Here is a 25,320-nt window from a genome sequence, read left to right on the forward strand (position 1 = left end):
CATGCCTTTCTGCCCATGATTATTCCTGACGAGGTGAAGCAGGCACCTTTCTAAGATGATGTTCCTCTTACTATTTAAGGCAGATTCATACGTTTGGCTGAAGTTAATCCTCACATCCAGAAAAACACTGGTAACCTGTCCAAACATGGCACTGCCTGCAATAGTAGGTGTATTTGTTACTCCGTCATGGAGGAGAAGATCAGTGACTACCAGACCAAAGCCTGGAGAACTCTTGATACCTTTGCTCTACATCCGGATAAAAACCTGAGAGAAATCCCACCAACTTCAGTGACATTCCTGACATGTAAATGAGCAACATAAATATATGCTGCCATCGCTACGAAGAGCCCAGGGCTGATAATACAGAGAGGATAATCCCAGTACGCAGCGGGATCTCAGGAGGAGAGGATCCCGTATCAGAGTCCGGGGTAATGACCAAGCAGCCTCCATACATACACATGCATTTGGATGCAACCAGGAGCTATCTGTGCAGGGAAGGTACAGTGGTTTAAGCTAAGGTATATTCAAAACATGACAGGCACCCACTAGCTCCATGTGTAGCACTGATTCAGTGGCCCCTGTGCCTTTTATGATTTTGCTTTGCTGGCTCTAAAATGTGCTAAAAAAAAAGGAAAAGAAAAAAAAACATCCCTGGAGGAAAACACAAGCCTCCAGATGGGAACTGCCATGGGGCAGTTATGGGATGCTGAAGTAGTAACTCTGAGATACTTCCTCACACAGAGTTCCTTAAGGATTTGCTTTTAAAAACATGTACATATCATAATTTTATGTTACAACAGAAGGAAGTTCCCCCCCATATGGTAAAGGTGGGTGAAATCAGAAAAGCAGACCTGTTTTAGCCCCAAACATGCTTTGCTTTAAGAAGTGAGCAGTGAGGGCTCATAAGATCTTAGAGACAGCTAACTGGAGAACACCTTCTCTGAGACCCACGTCCATTTTCAACCAGCTAGGAAATCCTGTTACATTTACCAGGGCTCCACTGCTCAGCAGGATCATGAATATGATGAAAGTTTCAAACCAGTTGTGTTCGACGATTCTGTAGCAGGTTTTCCGTAGCCTCCACCAAATTTTGCCTGGAAATTTTGTGATGTCCACTGAACAGCATGGGAAGAATCTCACACAGACTGAAAAGGAGCAACATGAAAACAAAGCAATTGTTAAAAAAACCCATTTAATTCTTAAAGCTGCAATAAGGAGCTGCTAAACAAGATTTCTTCTAGCAATAAGCTGCTGCATGGAGACTTTCCTCCCTTGTTTTTCTCACAAACTTCTTCTGCTCTGCCTTCTGTTTCCCCCTCTCACTCCTCTATTAAAAAACATTCAAAATCACTTAAAATGTGCCCCAGTGATTTCTCCCAATGATTTTTATAATACAGAATATATTGGCCATGAGTCACCAGTGCCCTAGGTCGATCACATCGTCTTAGCTGAGCTCAGGCACCACCCCTGATCAGGACTAATGACTCTAGCAGGGTATTACCAATAGTTTCCACATCCTTTTGAATGGAGGAAGGATGTTTTCTTGGTACCATGATACCACTAGAATTACTGATTAAAGGTGGCAATCTGATGAAAGGGAGATGAAGGGAGGAGGTGCTACAGCGCAGATGGGATGAACATGCTGAAGAGACTCAGGCAGCAAAAGCAGGAGCAGGTTTTGATCTCTTGGACTCTCATGAGCTTAAATGAGGCATTAGAACAACTTTGGAAATATATTTAGGTGGTTAAATCCCCTTTGATGTCAGCAGAAATTTAGATATCCAGTCCACAGCAGGTTCCCCACTGATGCTTCATAGCACTTTCTGACCTTAGTGACAAATACTCTCTGATAGTTAAATGCTGTGGTTGTGATGGGGACCATACAAGGATTTCTGATAGGCAAAACCACAGCCATTTTTAGTTTCCTTAGCAACATTCATTAGTTATAGCAAAAGGATATTGTCATTGGTAATGGACAGATCCATCTCTCCCATTTTAAAAAACAACATGTGCACTGCCTTGTGCTGGGTAAGAACTTAAAACTGTGGTAGCCAGGACTTGTCCTTGTCCAGGCTGGCCATTCAGCCTTATGTCAGATAATTTGACTCAAATTTCACAACATTTTCTGATGAAAATGACCCTCAGAAACTACTTTATTTTCAAAAAGCAAGCTTTTTACCCTACATTTAATCCATATGCTGTATAGAAAAAAACTTAGCTATGGAGCTTTATGAGTCCCACCATGAGAAAAAAAAAAAACAGAGGCCAACTGCTTCCATAGCTGAAAGGTGGCCAAGGTCACTAACATGTCTTGAAGCATACAACAACTGCTCAGACGTGACAAGGGAAGACATCTCACTATGGTGATTTAATGCAATGTTATTGCAAGTAGAAATAATATTTAGGCAAGGAAGCTGGGGAAGGAAAGAGGGTGAGTGCCAAGGTTACGCAGACAGCAGATGCTGCTAATTCAAGGTGGCATAACAGAGGTGCTTGAGCTGCATATGATACGCGAGGAGATCAAGTGCAAGTCCCGGGATGCCAGGATTTCCAAGCAGCTGGAAGTGGGGGTCTGCTGGCAGCAGCCTCTGCCAGGAGGAAGAGAGCTGCTAAGTCTGCTGTGGTCCTCCTGGCATTTTCTGTAAGTATTTATTAGCCCAGATCGCTGCTATGGAGCAGCAGAGCTGTCGGATGTTTCATACATGAACCACTCCCAGATCTCCCCTTTCCCTCACATTTCCGAGATGTTTGGTAGGTGTAGGCTCTTGGATGTATGAGGTTTTGGTATGGGACTAACAGGACAGTAAATCATTTATGCAAAGGTAATGGGACAATGATGCAAGCAACTACCTGTCCCCTAAATGTCTCTGTCACACAGACCCACACCAGTTCCCAGTTTACCACTGTATTCTGGAATTCAGAGAAATTCTGGGCTCAGTTGAAATACATTTAATCAAACTGTTTGAGAAGAACATAATGCTAGGAGAAGATAGAAGTGTAAGAACCAGCTCTCTGCCTCTTTATAGGTCAGGTACCACTCCGACAAAGGAAAATTTTATCCGTCTAAGCACTTCAATGCTGAACACCAAAGAATCATGTCAGGGGATGAAAGGATATCATGGTAGTCACTGCTTTTTGCTAAAACCAGTACAGTGCTCAGAGACAGTAATGCATGTGATTTGGGTATATTTTAGGAAGTAGATACAAGGAACAGACTTCAGGCATGCAATACTGCATGGTACCAGCATCCCTGAGCTAACATACTCATATGGCAGCTCTGCTTAGAGGTGCCCATGCAGTACAATCCCACCAGTATGACATGACAGTGGGGGCTGTTAGTTGCATCTCAGCGGTGCTGCCAGAAAACTCTTATGCTGCTTCTCACCCCACGACCTGTATGGTCATTACCAGCTTTCAGGTGTCTGGTCCACACTCTGCTGTTATGCAGGTACACTGGCCATCTCATTATCAACTCAGCTTTAGATCAGGAAGAACAAAGACTTGGGCTCAGATCCTTCATTCATCAAGTGAACAGGCTAATGAGCAGATTGTTCACTACGTAAGTGTGGATTTCTCACCATAGAATTATAGAATATCAGGTTGGAAGGGACCTCAAGGATCATCTGGTCCAACCTTTCTAGGCAAGAGCACAGCCTAGATGAGATGGCCCAGCACCCTGTCCAGCTGAGGAAGTTAAGCAGAAATCCCCCTTTTTACTGGAAGTAACCATTGCTTCTAGCAGAATAAACTTTCCATGAGCCTACCTTGTTCCCATAAACAGTTTCAGTTTGGAAAAAAATCAGCTTTTTTCTGACTTAAAACATTTGTCCAGAAACTTTTCCTCTTTTCTCCTAAGTTACTCCCTAGATGGATACTTGGCTTTTTAGTCTCCTAGACAAATGCCTAGGCTCAGCTAGTGACAGGCATGACATGCTCTATCATGCTCTTACAGTGTAGAAATGCTCTGTAAGTGCCATTAGAAAAGGTTAGGATCTTCCAGGAAGTGGTTTTCCCCACCGTAAGGCAGTTGGATGAATCATTCCCTGGAGGAGCCCGCCTCTGTCTTTTCACTACACAGGGAGCCTACATGATTACCCGAGCCCAGGCACAGCTAAAATTAGGGGATCACCTTCAAATTAAATACTAATGAGCAGGGCACCGTGAGTTCCAAAGTCACTTCACTTGTGATGGAAAATACTTACAAAATGGCAAAAACAGGCTATTGCTGATTCAGTCAGCTTCCATCTGATAATCTACAGGTACAGAGAGGTATTTTAAAGACAGAAAGCCTGCTAGGACCACTAATATTTTTTTTATGCTCTTTGATGGCTTTCATGCAATTCCGATCTGAAAAAAAAGTCCTAGTTACTGACAGTAATACCTTGAAAAATCCAAAATAGCTTCTCAGATGAGTCAGCCTAAAATCACAGCGCTATTAAATCCCATGCTTTTGATTGGGCCCAATTCAGAAATGTTTAGACCAGATTCTGATACAATTACTAATGTCAAGTAGCACTTCCATGAATAATCATGCTGGCTGTAATTCAATTGAAATGCTATTTTTAACTATTCATAAAGCAAACAGAAAAAAAGAAAACTGAAAGAAAAAAAGAAAACTGACCACAAATGTCCTTTAATGAATTTGTAAAGTTCTATTTCCATTTCAAAATTTCTGATTTCCCTCACTGTTATTTCATGCCACTGGTTTTCTGGACTCTCTCATAATGCTGGTAGCCTACTGTTCTGGTGACCTTGACCCACGCTTAAATACTGAATTAGAAGCTTCACATAACTCAACCAAAAAGTTTACCTGACCTTGGTCAGCTTTCTAATAGTGGTTGTTTTTTTTTTTTTTTTTTCCATTTCTGTGAAATCAAAACATCAAAAACATTCCAATGTCTCTAAGGCATGACCTGGTGAGGGTCTGAGCAATCATAACTCCAGCTGGCTTCTGCAACAAGGCAGGTGGTCAGCAGAGCCCAGCTTCAGGTTTTGAAAGCTACTTTATCCACATGAAGAAGATTATTCATTAACACCTTTTAGCACAGCAAGTATCAAGGCAGGAATCAACCCTTTGACATTCCTTGCAACAGCATTACTCATACTGCCTTGTCTAACAGATTTGTGCTACCCCCCTGAAATCAATGCTAGTAGGGAGAGGGTTGTGTAGAAGAAGCTGACCACCTTGTGATTTAGTCAGGACTTAGTTTTGTCACCCTAATTCATGTTGGGTTACATCTTATCTGAGAGCAAACTGACTCATTTCCACCATGGACTTTTGGGTAGTAGGTTACTCCTCAGCAGAAACACAGAACAGCAGAAAAAGTCCCCCCCAAAGGGTCTAGTTATTTGCTGGTAAATCAGTGAAGCTATACTGAGATGCATTAGTCATCAACTTGTCCAAGGACAACGTCTGTTTTCAATTCATATTTGAACATTACATACCATTTCTCTCGAAACAGAGACCTATTTACCAAGAAACCTTTCCAAATGCAATGTATACCACGATATTATTTATTTTTTGTTTGTTTTTCATAACAAGGGAATTGTTGCCTTCAGTCCCTGGGGTGTCTTATGGCACAGTCACAAACTGCAGATTAAAATGTGTCATAAACCACAGTCTCCACTGCAGGTGTGACAGAGAAAGCTCTTACTTAAGCACCTGCCACAAGGATAAACAAATTACCAAAAAAAAAAAAAAAAAAAAGCTGGAGGAATTTTATATAAAATGCATTTTGTGTAAATATTCCTTTGGTTCCACATTCACATTTTCTAGCTTGGTGCATTATAATCATGGAGCTGTTAGACCTGATTGCATTACCTTGGTGCACTGGGAAAAAAAAATTCTTTGTAGGTGTGGGAGCTGTACTGCAAAAGCTTCCTCCTGCATGCATGACAGCCAAGCCTATTGATTTCAGGCTTATGAGTAAAGGCTTTACAAATCCACTGCTTGTTCACGCCAATATACACATTTAAATTTACATAAAATTATTAGATGTGTTTTGGAAGGGTTGGGCTGCTGATTCTCTTCAATAAACCAGGAAGACCAATTAATTTCTTCTATACTGTGGTCCAGTAAGTCTGGTACCTTGTGTTCAAACTGCAGTAATTTTGTAGCTACTTTTACACAGGAGTTCCCAACTATTGGGACATTCATTTTTAGAACAAAACAATATTTTGCTTAGCTTTGAATGCTGGTTACAGCATTGCTTGGTTTGACACAAAGAAAATACAGCTTCCTCAGCATAAACTCAAGCAGGCAGGTATTCATAACATGGTTTTAGTATATATATCTCTGCCAAGCTGGGTTTCTAATGACCAGTGTGGCTAGCTGTGTAGGCTCAAACAAGAAAGCAAGCCTGGTTGTACTGTCCCTTTGTAAGCCCCCAGCTGTCTCCCCATGCATGGAGGGAACACAGTCACTGCAGACCCTCTTTATTTAACCTGTTTCTCATCTTCTGCCCCCCCTAACCCACTGGCATGCATGGCTGGGTTTTTAGCTCTCGGGCTAACACAGATTTGCCATCACTGTCTCCAGCATTCGGGTACCTTAGGCATACACGGATATTTGAATCTTTTCTCATGTACTACAACTGGGTGATGCCAAGAGAGCATCTGACAAAGCCACAGCCTGCCAGGTGTTTTTTACTCTTCCAAGGGCTTTACAAGGGTACATTTCTTGTTTATCTGCTGCTGCTCTCCTCATAACATATCCTCTTGGAGGTCACTACAAATAACTATGTGATGCCTTGAAGCAAAGGCAGTGGGCAGCCTGGTCCACCACCGATGTCAGCCCTGCTTCGAGTGAGGGGGTGGACAAGTTGAAATCTAGAGATCCTGTCCAACCTGAATTAATTTAATTCTGTACATGCGATAGGACTATAAGAGTTCTATGACATCTGAAAACTGTATATAACAAAATACTAGCATGCCCTTCCTGATGGAAAAAAATGCTGTGTCTCAGATATTACGGCTAGAGGAAAAAGATACCTTAAAACTTGTTTTGGTTCTGCGATTTTTTCCCTAGCATGACAGTTAACACATTTTGTTTGGCTTGGTTTGGTTTTACTTAGCTTTTAAGCATCATCTGGTGGCAGTCCCCATAGCTCAGTTTAGATCTGTTCAGTTTAACGGTCTGTTTGTGATCCTCTTCACTTTTTTATTTCTAAACAACCGCTAACCGCGGTTGGGGACAGCATGATCCAGATCCCACCATTAATCAGAGTAACTTCACTGTAGCGCATGGCATTTCCAGCTGCGATAATTGCTCCTACATGGTCACATGAAAAACAGGTTGCGGGCGTCCTCGGTGTCACGAGTTGCGATCAACTGCGCGTTGAGCAAGGTAGCTCATTCTCGCCCGACCATCTGACGATACGCCTTTGAAACCTTTGCCAGCGGGCTGTGTCTGGGGAATTACGCTTGAGGACTTGGTGAAAACTTTCTCCTATTAGGGTCTGGGAGAGAGGAGCATGCTGGGGCCAGGGGGCTTTCTTTGGATGACCTTCTGTGAGACACAGAAGAGAATGTCCAAACAGATAGCAATTTTTGATGCAGAGAACGCATACCAATGGAGGTAGCAGGACTGGAGTGTTGCAAGGCATCTGGAGGAAAAAATACCCAAATAGCTGGCATTGCCTAGATGTTGCTTTCCCATCAACTGGCAACAAGAATGATCTCTCCATTTCTATCAGTTTTTTCCCAGCAATACTTGCTAGGTGCCAGAGCTGTGACCCTACCTTGGCTTCACATTTCCTGACCCAAGAATACTCCCTGTTGACCCTAATCAAAGCTATTTTGAGATGATAATGAATTAACAAGTCTCCCCAAGAAAAACGACCTATGGCTTATCTGGGTCACCCAACTCCCGGAAAACTGTGACCTCAGCAAACTTTCAGCAACTATTTCAAGAACATGCATTATCTTCATTGCCTTTGTTATCTGAAAAAGGGGGCTGAATTCGGAACATATTTGTTCAGGACATAACCTATGCTGGATGTGTTTAGAAATGTCATAGTTTGAATTTACATAGCTGGTGAGCTAACAAGGTAAGAACTTAACCCTTCCCCTCTTGCTCTTCCTCTTCATCTCACCTAATCTCCTTCTTTCACAAATATTAGCTGGTCATTCTCCCAATTATACCAAATATTGTTGTATCTCTTTATTACAAGCCAGTAAAGGCGACACTAGATAAACCTTCCCAGTGTATGCCCTTCAATACTTCCTTTTTAGTACTTTTTAACTTTGTCATATCTCAGCTAACTAGACTGTTGTTTGTTGGCTTGCTTATTTTTTACCTGAACTGAAATGATAACTGCATGAGGTTTAATTGCAATGGTAAGTTTGGGTAAAAATATTGGAAGGTATTTAATAGAGGAAGATTATAGGAAAACACTTTGTTTCCTTGCATAAATAAAACCAAACGTTAATGTCATTGCAGTAAGAATCATTTGGACTTTCAGTTTATGGCACTTTGACTTGAAATGTTATGAGTGAACACTCACATGTCAAGTTTATGCATTTTTGCCAAATCCATGAGCAATGTGATCACATTTAGCCTACACAGTAACCTCTGGAAAATCTGTATGGATATGTGTTGCAGAGGAAAGCAAAGCAGATATGTTGGGGAGGACGACACCTGCAACTGCATCCCCAGTGCCCCCGTACACCCTGCACTGGGCCAAGGGCTGGGAGCAGGTTCTCCTTCAATTCCCATTCAGAGCTCAAGGCTCAGCTGGCTGTACCCTGGGAGAAGAGGAAAACACCCTGACTTGAACAGGGACTGGTGAGGAACTAGGAGAGATGAGGAATACCACGCAAAAGGCAGGAGCAGGGATGCTCGGGTGGAAGGGAGCAGGAGCCAGCAGGGTGGATGTAACCCAGGGGAAGTTTGGGGGTCAGCCCACAACGCCTTTGTTTCTACATTTCTCTGCTGCCAGGAGGATGAGTGGGCTTCAAAACTGGCTTAATGCTTCCAGTGATTCATCTAGAAGAGCACCGCTTTCTACCCTGCATCCCATTGACAGCAGAGGAGAAGATCTGACAAACTGGGTTGGTACTGGCGTGGTCCTGCACGATGGAGTTTCAGGCAGTTCTGGTTATTTTAAGAGCTAATTACAGAGTGCTACTGCTCTGGGAATGAATCAGGGCTGTGCACTGAATGAAGTGGTAGGCTGTGTGATGTCTGCCTTTTTTCTTTTAAAAACTGGAAGGCGATCATGGCCAACCACAGTTTCAGAATTTGGAAACGGCATCTGACTAGCACCGGTCTTACAGCACTGGCTTGTTTAAGCAATTATAATATCATTTCTCACTTTGCAGTGCACAACATAGATTGCTGCTCACTAGCCTCATTAAGAAATATATTGTGAAAGAATGAAAACACCAGATCTAATTTCTAAATGTTATTGTATGGGCCAGAATAGTTACACCATGCTTTCTTCCGTCAACTGCATTAATTTTTGGCTACTGCTTTTAAGCAGAGCTGCCAAAAAAATGTTTAGATCCTAGGAACATTTGTAAGCCCTGCAGGGCTCCCTTACCTCATTCAATCATCTTTCTCACGGATATAGAGATGCACATTTTTGCTGACTTCAGGGGCATTCTTATACCCAGCAAATCATCTCTGTCTGATCCCATCTGAGCAGCTCAGTTTTTACTTATAATAATCCTTGAATTTTCAGGGGAATATACTAACATTCAGCTAACCCTATTTTTCCTAACCCAGATTTAAAGGAAAATGAGGAATCTGACTGAGATAAGATTTGGAATAGAACTTACTCTGAGAAGAAATAACTTAGGGTGTTATTTACCTTATAGATTTACTTTAAAATAGATCTTCTGATGTAGCTGGGTTTAAAACCTGTGTTTTGGAGCAGGCTGGTGTTAGAAATTAATAAAATGATGCCATATTTTGGTATTAAAAGTTATGTAAATGTGATTTGTTGTTATCTAAAATAATTAAGTAAAATACCCTTTACATAGCACATCCTTGGTCAGGTGAAAGTTACTGGACATGCTAATCTTAACATCCTTTAAAATAAATGGAAGAGAGTCCCTGGGACTCATGAACTCTCCAGACAGCTTCTATTAACTGCCTATATACATCTAAGCAACAGAAACATCCTGATCTGGTCAGTTCTCTACCGAATTTGATCATGCACACATACGTGAAGGCAAAAATCTTCATTGGCCAAGTTAGAAAAATCAACATTAAAAAAAACCCCAAACCTTTATGGCACAAATTATGATGAAAAAAAGCCGAGCACTTTAGAAGCTGCATAGCCTTTTTTAGCATGCTTTTGGCTTATCTCACCTTGGAAATTTAAAGACTAACGATAACAAGTGATTTTAAGTGTGTGTTTGGAGCATTACAGTATCTAAGAAATGAAGTGCATTCAGTGAAATACTACTGCAAGCAGCCAGAACAACGTGGTGTGAAGACGGAGAGATGTGCACTAAGAGAAGAAGAGGCTTCTTGCCTCAGCATTGCCATGAAATATGCAGGCCCTTACCTTCGGGGAAGCAATCTTCAGGCTCCATCAGCTCCTCAGCAAACTCAGGGATCTGCTCCAGCAGTTCTGCAGGATTTGTCAAATCCACTGTGCTGCCTTCAGAAAGACTGATTTCATCAAGCTTGTTGTCAACAAGAGCAAAGACGAGGAAAACAAATTGATCAATCGCCCTGAAGGACGTAGCTGAGGTTTTATTCCACTAACCAATATCCCAGCTAAAGCCGCCACAACAGAGACATCGCCATGCATTTCATATGGTGCCCGCTCCTTGAGTGACAGCTCTGCCTACGCTGCAGTGAGCTAACAGTTGACCCATCAATAAGAACAACAACAAAAAGTTAACACGTAAAACTTACTTTTTAAAACAAAAGAGAAGCAAACTGTAGAAAGACAGTGAACAGCCATTGAATATTAATGGTAGGAAGAAGCTTGGAATGATAGAACCACTCATGATTTTAAGGCTTGTACATCCTGAGGGCTCATACCTTCAGATGGGGGGGATCAGAAGTGGGACCTAGCTCCTGAAATGCTGAAGGATGAATCTGATGACCTGTGTTGGGTTCCTGTCGCTGGGGCCTCATTCCTGAGGCTCCTCACCCACAGCTGATGGGTGAAATCTGCACCTCATCAGCCAGGACCATGCTCTGCTCCCTGCTGCCACAGCTTCTCCTCCGAGATGAGCAGAAGTCCCTCTGTCACCAGGGTCCGGTCACACGATGCTACAGGCACACATGTGTGAGAGGGCTTCCACCTGCCTCACCCCAGGCCTAACTCATTCCCACCACATGATGTGGCCCCTCGCCTTTTGATCACACATTTCTGATCTCAAGGTGATGTAGGAGGAGGGGCACATGGCTTTTGGAAGCCTTTCAGAGGCTCTATCACTTCCCTGAAGTATTTGACACCACCATCTTAGGCACGTTGTTTAAATTCAGCGGTTCTCAAATTCTCCTCTGCAAAATGGGGACAAGAATATTCCCGCTCCCTGAAGCATTGGTTGTCTTATCTATTTAGGGCAGGAACTCTCAAGTAGAGCTGGGTAAAAATTTCTGGGGAATATATTATTTTAAAAAGTTGTTTTAGAGGCTGAATTTGCTATTAAATAGATATGATATGTGATTAAATAAGTCACTCTAATATGAAACAGAAATTTCATTTCGGGTCAAAACTTTCTTTTAAGAGAATCAAAACAATTTCTTTAGAAGAAAACAGGACTTTTTTTCCCATATTTTATTTTACTAGTCAAAATAAAACATTTTTATTTTGTGTTAATCCAAAATTATATTTTACTTGTTTATTCAGCTTGGCCACTAAAGTGAAAGATCTAATATTTGCCCAGCCCTGTTCACAGGGGCTGACTGTTTGTTTCTGACTGTATTAGAGCACTATCTGGCATAAGTGGGCAACACTAAAGCTGGTATCTTCTACGGGTCATATCAATGCAAAATAGATATAAGCAGGAGTCAGGAGAGGTGGGTTATTGGTTAACTGTCTTATTCCGTTCTCTGAGTGCCTACTGAAATCTTTTTGTGCTTTATCTTGCAATACTATTGTCTCCATTTAAAAAAATGAGGACAATAATACTTACCCATGCTTTTAAACAACCTGTGAGATAGTTATATGAGAGATGGCACATACACATAAAATATTATTTTCATGAGGACGATGGTGATGGAGTTAGAGAACAGGTACAGCTTTATATATTTATTATTAATGTGAAAATGGGCCCTCTGTTTTCCAGTATACACAGTCAATGCAAAATTTATAGCTGAATTCAGAGAAATGCTGAACCTGGGGTAAAATGGGCAAGATTGAACATTCCAGCAATGCTTGCAAGCGGGGATGGAAGCTACTTGTTTGCAATTAGCTGCAGCATCCAGAAGGTCATAGTCTTGGCTAGGGTTTTTAATGCTCTACTCGAAAGGACTGCAAACAACAGAGAACAGACCTTTTAAAAAGAGAGTCAGAACAGAAAGCACAGGTCAAAGACATGGATAAAGCTTCTAAAAAATCCATATATAGAATGCAGCTGTTGTACAGAGCCCATTTTCTACAGACTACCAACCGTATATGATGGTGGAAAAAATGTCATACCAAGTTTTAGCACAGTCAGAAGTTTCTGATACTGTTCATTAGGGAATGCATTTAGTCATTATCTGTTCTGTTATGAAGACGTCAAAACACAGATCATCGAAATAGTCCTAAATCATATACAGCTGTAGGATGTAGAAAGCAGGGGTTCCAATGAGAAAAGAAACCTTGTTGGATATAATTCTTACCAATAGACAGAAATCAAAGAAAACTGTGAGAACAATGCCAGCTTGATAGCATTGTCAATGAGAGAGCTGGATTTAGCAGAGACAGGTTAGGAAACTCACAGAACACAATACAGTGCAATTATAATAGACTACAAGGAAAACATCTTAAAGAATCAAGTTCTTGAGAGTTATTTATCAGGAGGAGTTTTCAGAAAATATTAGAATCCATCAGTGTCAAAGGGAGATGGGGAACATGCAAGACAAAACAGACAGGATTTCTTCTGAAAAACCTTCAAAGAAGAAGAGGCAGAGAACATGGATTCAGAAAACAATAGACAAAGGTTTGAGGGTCCGAACTGGGACTAGAAAAAGAAGTAATCATACATATGAGAGAGGAGGGAAAGATTAGGAAAGCTTGTAGGAAAAGAAGCAAAGGTTACTCTTTGCCAGAAAGGTTAAAGGGATTAAGAAGGCTTTCATGAACTCCGTAATGGAAAGAAAAGAGCTAGAGACATAATAACAATTGATGAGGGCAATGTAACTAATCAAAATTCAGTTGCCTAAGAAAATAAACTCTTTTTAAAAGAATCCAACAAAGGGATCAATAAAAAGAGGGGGGAGAGCCTGTTAGAATTAATACAAATGTAAGCAGAGAAATATCTCAAAAGCCTGAAACATATGCAAATCAATGGATCCAGACAAGGCACATTGTAGGGCATAAAGGGATCCGATACACCAAGTTAAAACACCATTAGCAATCAATAGTGAATGCTCATGGAAAACTGGAAACAGCCCAGGAGAGCAGCAATAAGTAAACACAATACTGAGCTCAGAGAAGAGGAAAAGGGAATAATCATGGGAATCACAGATCACTAAACACTTTCTGTAGCCTGTAATTAAAGTAAACTAAATAAAGACTCAGAGGAGAAAAGGTGCGTGCTTTCTTGGAGGGAAATGTCATAGAGACGTAAAGGTAGTGAGGTGGTTTTCCTGTCTGCTAAGGGTCCTGTGCACAAATGGGGTGCAAAGAGGCCAAAAGAAGGCAAAAAGGACAAATACAGAATCTCCTCTTTCTTTCTTGGAATAAGTGAGTGGAGGAGGTGTACTAGGCAGAGACAACGGGATCTGTCAGAAGCCGCTTCGGGAGACCTCCCACTAGTGCATAAATTCATGCTGCAGAGGGGAGTTTTTAATGTGCTTTTGGGTGGAGCGGCTGTTTTAAACACCCAGACAGGGCTTCCACACCCACTGCTTGTGTCTGCAATAGTGGCAAATTTATCTGAATGGGTTTTTCAGAAAGCCTTTAGCAGAGAGATGCTGAAATCCCATTGAAAGTTGATGTTTGCTCAAGGCTTAACTCTTATCTCCCTTCCTCTCTCCTTCACCTCTGAAGATCACAGCCTTAATCTACCAAATTGGCATATGATATATAGACCTTCAGAAAATATCTGGATGCCTATTATAGAAAAGTCTACTTTTAAAATAAATTGTTATTGGCTTGGATTCACTTATTGCTGTGTGGAGAAAAGCCATCCTAAGGACCCAAATATAACACAAACTTTGTCTTCAGAGGAGGAGATCTGTAGGGATTCGAGTCAGCAGTATCTTCACTACAGATATATAAGAGGTACTGACCGATATAATCCACAGGTTAGTTGATAACATTAAATTGGAGAGAGTATTGAAACCAAGCAAGCAGAAAGGAAAAGAGAAGTAAAACATGGATGGAATATAGCAAAATGAGACTTGACTCAAAACAGTACAAATGAGAGAGTTCAGGAAAAATTCCAATGAAAATCCTGGAAACCTGTAACCCCAAGTCACCTGGAGTAATATTAAAAAATTAGATGTGATTTTGCAGTGGGATATAACAATGCAGAAAACGTATATGAAAGCATTGTGTCTAGATTATGAGATACTATTTCCTCTCTTTATGGTTCTGCGGAAGTTGTATTTGGAATAGTGTGCTTGCTTCTTGGCTAAGACAACTCCAGAAAGGAACAATTGAGGGAGTTACAAAGAAAGAGGTAAAAAAAGTCAGATAAAGGGCACAGTGATAGTCATTTACAAGAAATAATGAAATGACAGAACAATGACGTGTGACTTTAGGGGGTAAGCCAAAGACAAAAGGAAGCAAACAACAGTCTACTAAATTAAATGATATTAATTCATAAAAAGAGAATGATGGATAAAATTGGTAAAAGAGAGTAATGAAATGGTACTTTAAAAGGGAAAAAAAAAATAATAAAAAAAGGCCTGGTTATTAAGGCAATACACCCAGCCATGAGGTTTTTTCTAAGCAAGTGAATTGTTCCCTTTGGTAAATGAAGAAATCCAAGTTGCCTGATACATTTAAAGTAGATTCCACAAAGCTGTACAAAATATTTTATGGGGCAGTGTTTTGGCAGGGAAATCAACCAGTTTGTTCTCTGAGGTCTTACATCCACCTGTGACACCAATGGTTTTATTTCTGTGGTGTCTTTCTAATGATTTATATAGGATGAATATTTAATCATATAATGTATCCTTTACTGACATCAACAGCGTTTTATTCAGAACACATTCAGTGCTTCCTGTTATTGACTGAATCACTCAAAGCCCTGCCTCTTGGGCATACCAAATCCGTTAAGTTGCTTCCTCGCAGTTGCTGGCTTTATTTGGCTCGTTGCAAGTTCTTGGGACATTCATCAAAAAGATGATTAGCATGTCCTTGTGTGCCAGCACAAAGATTACTTCTGAATAGGAGGACTGTAAGTATGTAATGTCCACGCAAGATCTGGCCTTCAAAAATAGCATCCTTTGGGCTTTGCTCTTTCATGTTGGTATTCATAGCCTCATGTGAACTTCCGTTTGATTTCAAGTCATCCCTGGATTATTGCCATATTCCTCCACCTCTTTCTAAGCAGCCGCAAATAGAATCAATTATACTCTACTATAGAAAGGTGACATTTGTGTCCCAGGACCCTTTGAAAGTTGAGGGAGGAAATGGGGATTATTTCTTTATCACGATGTTGCTGAATATATCAAGGCTAGAATGTTCCTCTTTTATCATGACATTTCGTTATAGCACTAAAAGAGGATATAGTTTTCCAGCCTCCATGTTAGGATCACAGGGTTTATTTATTTCAAAAAGACATTTAAACACGAAGGATACCTAATCCCCTGAGAGAAAAATTCCTGAAACAGTCTTTTAATTCCTCCTAGTTATAATGCTTCATCTCATTATTTTAAAGTTTGGGGTTTCTTTGGTAAATACATATACATTTTTTCCTGAGACTGAGATATCAAATATTTGAGTCTCCTTCCTCTGAAGTTCAGGACCTTTTCTTTCTGAAGATGAAGTTCAATATGCCAAGAAGTATTCTGGTAAGGAGGATTGCTCCTTACAGAAATGGTTAATGGCTAGAGGATTTCTGGTTACTGTGAGTGGAATTTCTCTCACCTAAGTGTACAACTCATCTAGTTACCCTGGGTTCCCTTTATAGTCAATGGAGAGAAAGAGGCACTTTCAGAAGATGATTCATCTGACCTAATTTAAATGTTGATTTCAGTCGGAGATGAGACACATTTACCTAACTACATTGGCTCCAGATCCTCATTGACTATAAAGGGACCTCAGATGACAAGTTCAGATGCAGGTGTCTACATTTAGTTTAGCAAATTCCACCCCATATGACAATATGAATCAGCAGGTCTGGAGAAGGTGAGCTCTGGCTCTGTGGTGGCTCTGTTTCCTCTTGTCCTGTCAAGATTTCTCCATTGGATTGCTCCTGCTGGGCACAAATTTGCCAGCAGTTTTACAGCAGAACTGGGAGAGGCGTGATGCATGTTGATACTATGTCATCCTTTCCCTTTCATTAATTCAGTCCCCCCAAAACAGCACTGGTTCCAATCTCAAGGAGCTATGGAGTTTCCCCAAAATCCCAGGACATCACCCAAAACCCCCAGTTCCTGATTTCAAAGAGAGGAATCCATCACTCTAGTAAAAAAGGCAATGTTATGTCAATAAAATGCTAAATCTGAATGGGAAAAAATCCCAACAAGTCAGCAAGTAGGATATAGGGAATTTAAAGCCTGGAGTCACTCAGGGTACAGTGCAAAGACATACATTTTTGGTATTCATGTTTATAAGGACAATATACTCCTACAAATTGAAAATAAATGTCAATGGGTACACACTGAGAAGCAATGAGTGAGCTACACTAGGACGAACATCAGCTGAATGATACCAAGGCTTACTATTTTGTTCAACTTCACTACAGTTGACATCTTCATGTCAACTACTTAAATTGTTGCACCTTTCTTCAGTCTATGTGCTAACAGGAAAAGAAATAGTAATCTGTGACACATAGCAGATGCCCTCCAGTGAACCCAAGGTACAGATCTGCCAAGTCAGCAGATGCCATTCTTAGAGTTACCTTTCAGTGGGAAAACACACACATGTTCACTCCTAAAATAAGACAGTAACATTATAGAGGATTTTGTGTTTTTTTCAAAGCCTCTTGGAATCCCGTCTTAATTTATAATGCACATTTTCCAAGCTTTCCAATTATATTTATGACAACAAAATCCTCTTTCTTCTTTACTAAGACTATAATACCTACCACGTACTATTGCTTTCCTACCACTTGACAAACGTATTTTTACAAGCCATAAATTCCACATAAATCGGTGACATGCACTACAGAGCTGGTGCAATGAATTGCATGCAGTATCAGGTAGGAAAGTTGTTTCTGTTACCTCTTTTTGCCCTACTGGAGGTGGTGGCTCAGCCTTCAACTGCTTATCCACGTGCAACTCACTTAACTCTTCACAAATCTCAGAGTTCTGACTCCGGACGCCTGGGCTTTGGCATCGCTGCCCCCTCAGCTGCAGCTGTTTTTCCTGCTGGAAATAATCCTAGATGGGTTTATTTTCTTTTTCTTTGATAGCATGCTTATTTCTCAAGGAGAACTACCCAGCAAGAAGAGAAAATAGCCTGGACTATACTTGTCAGGGGATGGCATCTTAAGGAAAAATGGCAAGGAACAAGATGACACAAGCTTATGATGTAACTTTTCAGCTTTAGCAACTGGATATGTCAAGATATCTGGCTGTGGAAAATGGAAATACAAACAGGCCAACTTTTTTTGAGCTATTGTTGCTGGGGCTGGAGGAAATACCCCTGCAATCTCCATTTTGAGTCTGGTTTTGGGATACAAGTTTCCTCCGGTGACCCAAGGCGCACAGAAAGGTGCTTGCAGTTCAGTCAAATAACTGAGGGCTGTACTCTGAAGTCGCGGTGATATTCAGTGTTGCAGCTGGAGAAAGGCATGGGTGCAATACCCAACGCTGTGCTATGAGTCTGCCTGAAACAGTGTGGAAAAAAAACACGCCCAGAGGAGACCAGATACACATTGAAGGGAAGGAAAATGCAAAGTTCACAGGAAGAGATAAAAGGTATCTAAAAGTAGATGTGGAAAAACTGCAGGTAAACACGTAAAAGTACGTGGCTCCTATTCAGCCAAACACTTAAGACTACTTTGCACCCGCTGATGCCAACAGGACTTAACCGCAGGTTCAAAGGACAGCGCATCCTTAAGTACTTCACTAAAAAGGGATGAACTCTAGAATCAGAGCAATAATTTCTTTTCTGCAAACACGTCTGACTAGACCCGGTGCTTGCTAGTATGAGTGGTGCCATTAAATCCAGCCACTTCTTCCTGGGGTGATGATTATTGCTGCTGAGTTCTCTAGAAGTACTCCCAGGACTAATGGCAGAGGAGAGTATGTTTGCAGGGTTGGTCCCTACATCTGGAGGCCCAGGTTCTCTGCTGGTGTAAATCAGTGTGGCTTTATTGATTCACCTAAGACAGGGATTTCTCTGAAAACTCCATAGCTCATCACAGCACTACCATCGTTCATGCCATTACTAACGCTGCTACTAAAATATTAATAAAACTCTAGCCAGTTTCAAAGGCTTGTGCTGAATTGCTTACAGAAGGACTTCCATGCTGAGAAAAAAATTACAAGCATAACAGGATTTCAACAGTAGTTGTTGAAACCTATTTATCTTTCACTTGTCCGCCTTTTTTTTTTTCCCTTGGCTTGACTGACATTCAATGTTATTCATGTATTAAACGAGTTTCCCTTCCCCAGGGAGCTGAAGCATACCTGCCTCAGTTCTAAAGCCACATTGCCACAGGAAGTCCCTCAAGAGGTACCAGCAGCAGAAAAACACTTCATTCCAAATATAACTATCTGAAAGAACAGATGACACAAAGGAAGCAGTTGGTTAAGCAAATTGCTCTCCGTATAAATACTTTTGGACTGTCAGGTTTGTACCAGTCCTTTCAAATGTCGTTCTGTGTTTCTAGCAAATTAATTTAAAATCAAATTACTTGTTTCCTGCTTCAGAGGGCATGTGGTCTAAAATATATTCTAACTTTAATAAATTAAATTACGCACGTCCAAGCTTGTGCCCTCTGCATAAGAATGTATTGCATACAATTTCTAGGCACAGTTTAGCACTGATCTTCACAGGCCCGAGATTGCTCCATAATCATCGAGTTATGGTTCTGTCCCTGACAAAAAGTAACAATCTTTAAGGCGCATCTCTGGAAATAGTGTAATATTCAGGGGAGAAGCTAACGTGGAAGGCACAGTATGCACAAGTAAGGCGCTCAGCCATAAAAAGGTTTTTTTAATGCAATGTGCATAGAACTTAGTACCAAGTAATCTTAATGGCATGATATTGGTTATAGCACTAAAACAACAGAAACAATTGTTTCATGTTAAAAGTGCAATGCAATCTGAGGTGACATCTCAAGTTCATTTATGCAGAAAGGTTGTGCACTCAGATTCATTAGAAACTATGCAGTGTATGAGAACAGACTGTGTAACTCAGTTGATCTGACGAATACTCAAGTTGTTAAGCAAATTATTGCACTAAGCTAGAGTCAAGTGCCAAACTTAGACCAATTCTCTATTTACTAACCCTTCTGTGTGGTACCAAGACTCAGCAACACTTTCCTAGAGACTAAACTCCAGGAAATGTGGACCCAGCTGCTTCCCAGAAATCACACTTGTACCAAATATCCAATGAGTTAACGTTCATCTAAAGTGATGAAATATATCCTGGCAAATTATCTAATGGGGACAACATGCGCATGTGCTCAGACAATGATTTGGATCATCATCACATGTCTTCAGACATGTCCTGAAAATTTATAAGGTGGGAGAAAATCACTAAGAGAAATAGACTCTTCAAAACAATCTGGTTGTATAGACTGATCCCAAAAGGAGCGTTAGGGAATCAGCTTGAGTTTTTGCAAGCAACTGATGCCATCCCTGGTAAGCAACTCTCGTGGGATGCAACAGTCTCATTTCCAGCACACAGCACCTGAAGATCGGCACAGACTTGTCTGGGGAAAGGTGCCTTTGGTTATGTTGTTTAACTTCCGACTGTTTGCTTTTGTTCTGATTCCAGATGATTTGTTCTTCTGGAAGCAACGGCAGCAGGTTTATCTCCTGTAAAGCTCCCCACCGTGGGTGGTTTATATAATTTGTTTTTAATTTTTGTATCAAGTGCCATGTTGCCAAGGCAATACACATTATGTTAATATTTATTGATTCAGTTGTTTTCATAATTTATAAAGTAAAACCATTCAGCAATATAAAAACTTTGTGCACATAAAGGGAGGGTTGGGAGCCCAGGACAGACCTCAGCTCCTTTAGAGCATAAACCATAAGTTTGCTCACCTCTGCTCTGATCTGGGCCATAAAGAGGTGTTCTGCCAACACCGTACCAGTAATTAGCACATGGAGGAGGATGGACCCAGTGTTGTCCCCTTGCATGCTGCAGGACAGTTGTAGCACCAGAAAAACAGCAACCAGATTGAAAATAGAGCACAATCTGGGTGACATCTCAAGTGTGTGCACGGACCCACATACTTGTTTGCTGACACAAATAAATACAAAGGCTCCACACTGCATTCTGCCTCTGAAAAGCACAGATCGGCTAATTGTTTCAGGCTCAAATGGGGATTAGTGCAAATGCCGCTCCTTTGGAAAGAGTACTTGCTGTTGGCAAAACAAGACAAATACCTGTCATCAGCACGGATTCACTTTATTCCTTCCCCACGGAAATATCATTTTTTCCATCCTGTGCAAACAAATTTAGAAAGAGGATGCCAGGACCTCCCTTTCAGATGGTGATCAGCTCAAATGGGTTCTCCTGATGCTTCACTCACTCCCTAGATCATGACCCTGGCTTGTAACATTTGTTCCCTGATTCCCTGGCCACGGCTGTTGTGGGAAAGAAGACGTGCAAAGCCTTTGATAGCAGGAAGCTTCCTCTCCCAAGCAGGTGGGGAGGCAAGAAATGGGAATTGCCTCTGAAGCCCTCCCACCTTGCAACTATCACTGCAGAGCCAGCAAGCAAGGATGAAGGATGTGGCAGGATAAAGTTGATCTAAATTATTTTCTGAGGTGTACAGGGCATCCCCTGTCTCTGATGGGACAGTGCAAATGCAAACTGCCCTTTGCTCAGTCCACGGTGCAATGGGAAGATTCAACCCTATGTATCTCCTCTTCTCCCCACCAGGCTGATGCGTCCTTCTGTCTCTTTGAAGAGCAATTTTGAGACACTAATGGGATTTCACAGATGTCCAGGTTCTGCTGTCACTTTCCAGGAATTAGATGGTCAGGACATTTCCAGGTACAGACTCAGAGTGGTGGAGGCTTGTCCTGGTCCCCCCGCATACAAGTCTGCACACACTTGGCCATACAGGTGGGACCCTACAGCACCACTGGACACTGCCCGTCAGAAGAAGCATCAGCAGCAGACAAGGATGCTGGCAACAGAAATATCACTGCTTTAGCCATTCATAGAGGACTGACACTATGAAACTGAGCCTCCTTGAGAAATGCAGCTCAAGAGAGCAGTAATTAGTAATTTAATGAATGACAACATATTTTAACCTGCAAAGCTTCCTATAGCCAGTTTTCGGATACCATAATAGGAGTTGAGGAGCTTTTCATGTATAGCAAACCCAGTTCAGCAGTGTGACACACGTAGTTAGGAGAGGACTGTTTACTCTGTAAAGTAATTGTTGATGTTTGTGTTCCTCCTTGCAGACAGCTACGGATTTCATAAAATTACGGTGCCTGGTAGCAACTGGCATCCTTTCTCAGCAACAGTTTGCATCGAGTAACTGGCACCCTTCCTCTGCAAAGAAGCCAAGAAGTAAATGATCGTGAAAACCGAACTGTTTATATCCTACCTCTACATAAGTGGAGAAGCAAGCAGATTGCAATGCTGCTGAAATACGGCGAGCTTGCGTTACTGCCTGGGTGGCACCTGTTTCGTGTGTAAAGTAAACAGGAGACTACAGTCTGCAGAACTGTCGGGCTGACAACTCCCAGATATGCTGAATTCAGTCTTTCTGAAAAGCCTTGAAAAAGCTGAGCTAAAATGGGAGAGAAATAAATAGCCACAAACCGGGGAAACGAATCGTGGGTTCTTATTACCAGAACAGATCACTTATGATCTTGGTTCTCCTCTTTCACAAATAAATGTAAATCCTTGTAGCACCAATAAAATCAGTGAATTTATCTTTCTGCATATTTAGCATGAGAAGAAACATCACCACATACATCAGGAAAATCCCCTTGCTTCCTTAATACGAGAAGGGGAAGATTAATGTCACTTATTCTGCTAGGAATAAAAGAAGGCTGGTGTGCAGCTGTCAGTTTTAAGTGTGCACATTTGAGAATCTCTCTACCCCGGTTTGAAGAATTGCTTCTGTAAAGCAGAGTTGCTAGTATGCAGTTTAATGAGAAATCAGAGGAAAACCTGGAGTGATACCACACCACAGTGTTGGGATTGTAGCTAAAACACAGAGAGGACTCGTGCTACTCTACGTTCCTTTACAAGTGCAGTTTAATAGCAGACTACAGTGTTTGCAATGCTGATACAAAGCATGTGAAGTCCTACTTTAAGTTTGCAACACATTTACATAATTTAAGAGCTGCAAATTCCTCAGAGAGGGTATGAAAACAGGAAAGGGAAAGTCTAAACTTGATTACTTGAGACTAATCATCCCCACTCTCCAGCTTACGCCACCTGGTCCATCATTTCACTTCAGCAGAAACAACCAGACATCAGGCTAGCTTAGTAGACTGATTTTTGTTCAGTTTTTCAGCCCTTACATAGCCCTCCCAGTCTTTTCTCTTGCCATTCATCTGTGCAAAAGCCAGAAACAATCCGGTGCAAAGTGAGCAGTCAAAGGTCAGAATTAGAAGGTGCTACTCGTATTTGCCACGTGAATCCATCTGGATTTTTTTTTTCTTTTTCTTGATGACCCAGCCTTTTTAGGGACCCCATTTATTAAAACCCAAATCACTAACACATGCATGCAGAAGAGCAATGTGGGCAAAACAGGTTAAACACAATAGTCTCAGAGTCCAGAAAGAGCACAAGCCTGTTGCCCAGCTCCTGGTGAATGTACCAATACATGAAATTATGCCCCTCTACTTGGATGTCCACAGGTCCCAAGGGAGTTCCCAACTGAGCTGTCATCTATCAATCAGAGTTAATGCCATTGTAGTTTGAACTTACACCTATGTAGCTAAACACAGAACTTGTCCTCCTGGTGGAGCTCAGAAACACATTTTTTTTTTCCCCTGAAAGTTGTAGGGTATTTGGAAGCAAAGTGCAGTACTGGTTCTAAAAAATAATGCACCTGTGAGTACTTAGCTGGATAAAAATACCAGAATCTGGCCCTTAAAATTCAGAATGTTGAAAGCTAAGGCTGGCCAGAAACCACAGCTGCCCAGCAGAGGCCATTAACAGCAAAACCTCCCCTGGAACGAGCCTGCCCTTGTATTTCCTTTCATTTTGAATAAAGGTGAACTAAAACTTTGCCAGACAAACATCATCACAGCCACTAACTGCTGGTCTCCGCACAAGTGCTGGATGCTTTGCCAAACGTCATCCCTCAAGGAGGGAAACATCAGTTTAGCAGTGCTCCTTCTCAGATTAATCCAGATCATTTTAAGCATTTGAACTCTGGCCGCAGAGGAGCAAGGCACATTATTTCTAATGGCTTCTGCCTTGCTGGCCTAAGATTCTGTCCCACACTGGGCAAGACACTGCCCATAATAAAACATAGATTCATTATTCCAAGGGTTGACTCTTAAAATTAGTCTAAGTGGGAGAACTTGGCAAAAAGATGGACTGCCAAAGTTAATTTAGCCTGTTATCAATTCAATAGGCTTAAATAGGCAGTGAAAGTGTTTCATAAGTGTTCATTGTTCAGAGTTCAAGCTAATACCTTCTGCTAAATTGCATTTTGAAGTTTAATCACAATCTACTTTATGTTTCTTTTGGTAATTGGGATCTCTCCACAGTATAATATGAAGAACTCAAACTAATGGGCTTCTCTGATGGAAGTTTAAATTTTGGAAGTTTGCCTCAAAGTGCAGTGAGTGAGAGTGCCTGAAATAACCTGGAACCTTTCACCCAAATAAGGCATTATTATTATTTTGATCATTAGGGAAGTCTCATATTATTACAGGCAATAGCAACAAAATAACCATTATTTTAAATTTTGTTATTTTGGACCATAATTAATGGGAGTAATTTCAACCCCCCAACACACGGATGCACGCACTGTCTGACTTGGCAGAGGAGCTGTTGGGGAACTGGCTGCTGTTCATTTTGTCCAAAATGTTAAATGTCAGCATTTTCTTTAACCAAAGGGAGAAACAGTGAGAAATGCTCATTTCTGGGCAGCATTTTGCTCCAGGGAGGGATATGGATACTGGGAAATGGCACCCAGTAGGCTGTGACTGACGCGTAGTCCACGGTCTGGGCACTTGTCCAAATGCATGTTGTCAAGTCCGCTATGCCTGATATCGGTTCTTTCAATGCCAAGCTTTTTTTTTTTTTTTCCTCCCCCCTCTTTCTCTCCTCCATCAGCTCCCTGTGTTTCCTGCACCTCAGGCATTATGCTGTGGACAAATATATTTCCCTGCCACCGCGCACAGAATAAGCACCCTAAAACCTTTGTTTGCAGTGTGACTGCTCTAATCACGTCAGCAGAGATCTGACACGGAGTCGTCTTCTGCCCCATCGTACTGAAACAAAATAAACACAAATGTCTTTCTATATGTAAAAGCAAAGATGCAGACATAGGTGCTTTAAAACTGCTGCTGTGATTTACAGTCCTTTTTCTAATGGCCTTGCTGCTATTCTGAAGACAATAAATACAGAAATATTCTATTTTATTGCTAAAAAACAATTGGCAAATCTATGCAGTTTTCAAGAAATGCAAAGCAAAGCATACAAAAGGGAGAAACCCAGGCAAATTATGTATGTAATAATAATAATGATAATGATAATAATAATAATGAAAAAGCTCTGCTATCTTACTTAATGATCAGAAAAATATTTGCCCAAATAAAGATGACAAAAAGAATGCTGTAAGATTTATCGTGTGCTGCATGCATGTATGCATGTGGGCTCACTCTCCTGCCAGTAAGAGCTGGGGAGTCATCAACTGGCT

The 25,320-nt window shown here is 41.2% G+C and overlaps 1 protein-coding gene across 1 annotated transcript in view; it reads right to left on the bottom strand.

Annotated features, from left to right (window-relative positions):
* SCN5A (sodium voltage-gated channel alpha subunit 5) overlaps nucleotides 1-25,320 on the bottom strand; it is a gene marked incomplete at both ends in the record, with an annotated part of 173,222 nt that overhangs the window by 37,858 nt on the left and 110,044 nt on the right. The window contains 3 exon segments of the mRNA XM_082325486.1: nucleotides 991-1,145; nucleotides 10,515-10,635; nucleotides 17,513-17,671. Coding sequence (XP_082181612.1) covers nucleotides 991-1,145; nucleotides 10,515-10,635; nucleotides 17,513-17,671 — 435 coding nt within the window.

Source organism: Platalea leucorodia, assembly GCF_965183815.1.
Source record: "Platalea leucorodia genome assembly, chromosome: 1".
NCBI lineage: Eukaryota > Metazoa > Chordata > Aves > Pelecaniformes > Threskiornithidae > Platalea > Platalea leucorodia.